The sequence below is a fragment of the Otolemur garnettii genome, unplaced genomic scaffold (genome assembly GCF_000181295.1).
Source record: "Otolemur garnettii isolate 467f Iridium unplaced genomic scaffold, OtoGar3 scaffold00023, whole genome shotgun sequence".
Classification (NCBI taxonomy): domain Eukaryota; kingdom Metazoa; phylum Chordata; class Mammalia; order Primates; family Galagidae; genus Otolemur; species Otolemur garnettii.
Window position 1 is genome coordinate 68,316 of NW_003852418.1, and position 1,128 is coordinate 69,443.

A 1,128-nucleotide genomic window follows, 5' to 3' on the forward strand; every position below is an offset into this window, starting at 1 on the left:
CCCACCACCTCTGGCATATGGGGTCAGCACCTTACTCCTTTGAGCCACAGGCACTGCCCAGAAAAAAATTTATTTAAGAGAGAAAGATCAAATAAAAAAGTAAATAGGGTAAAATGGCAGTAAGGGGTGAATGTTGGTCAAGGAGATATCAACATTTTTTTGCAACTTTTCTGTAAGCCTGAAATTATTTCCAAATTTAAAAAAATTAATTAGGCTTGGTGCCTGTGGCTCAAGTGGCTAAGGTGCCAGCCACATACACCTAAGGTGGCGGGTTCAAATCCAGGCTGGGCCCACCAAACAACAATGATGACTGCAACCAAAAAATAGCCGGGCCCTGTGGCGGGCACCTGTAGTCCCAGCTACTTGGGAGGCAGAGACAAGAGACTCACTTGAGCTCAGAAATTGGAGGTTGCTGTGAGTTGTGATACCACGGCATTCTACCCAGGGGGGACAGCTTAAGGCTCTGTCTCAAAAATAATAAAAAAATAATTAAAGAAAGTAAGATTTAGCACAAAGGTCTTGGGCTGAAGTCAGAATCTGAGAAAGAAAAGCAGAGGAAAAGTATGAGAATTGGGAAAGGATACCCATGTGATAACAAACAAATAAATGAAGTCAAAGGATGTAAAATAAAGAGAAATTCAATTCTAAAATTAAACTTAGGGTCCATAAAACAACATTAGAAAAAATCAAAGTGCTTTACCTTAATTTAGCTGAACGGAGTATTCTAGTAAGTGAAACACAGTTTCCTTCCATGATACCCTTTCCAACTGTGGGAATTATGCTTTTGCGGCATGCAACATACAATGAACATGCCAACCAGTGTATAACTTCTCCCTGCCAGGCACAAGACACAAACAGCAAAATAGATATGTTATTATGTTAAATGCCTGAATTCTAAAACCAGAAGAGATTTTAGAATTATCTGGTCTCAATCTTCCTTCTGTAGATAAAGGATCAGAGAAATGAAGATATTTGCCTAAGGTCACAAGGCTAAGTTAGTTGTAGTAATGGGTATAAAACTTCTTATTCTTGGCTCGGTGCCTGTAGCTCAACCGGCTAAGGCGCCAGCCACGTACACCTAAGGTGGCGGGTTCGAATCCCCAGCCCGGACCCGCCAAACAACAATGA

The 1,128-nt window shown here is 41.1% G+C and overlaps 1 protein-coding gene across 1 annotated transcript in view; it reads right to left on the minus strand.

The window, feature by feature from the left end:
* Positions 1-1,128, minus strand: part of RBL1 (RB transcriptional corepressor like 1) — a gene marked incomplete at its 3' end in the record, with an annotated part of 71,099 nt that overhangs the window by 64,866 nt on the left and 5,105 nt on the right. The window contains exon 2 of the mRNA XM_003787800.3: positions 701-834. Coding sequence (XP_003787848.1) covers positions 701-834 — 134 coding nt within the window. The remainder of the gene's footprint in view (positions 1-700; positions 835-1,128) is intronic.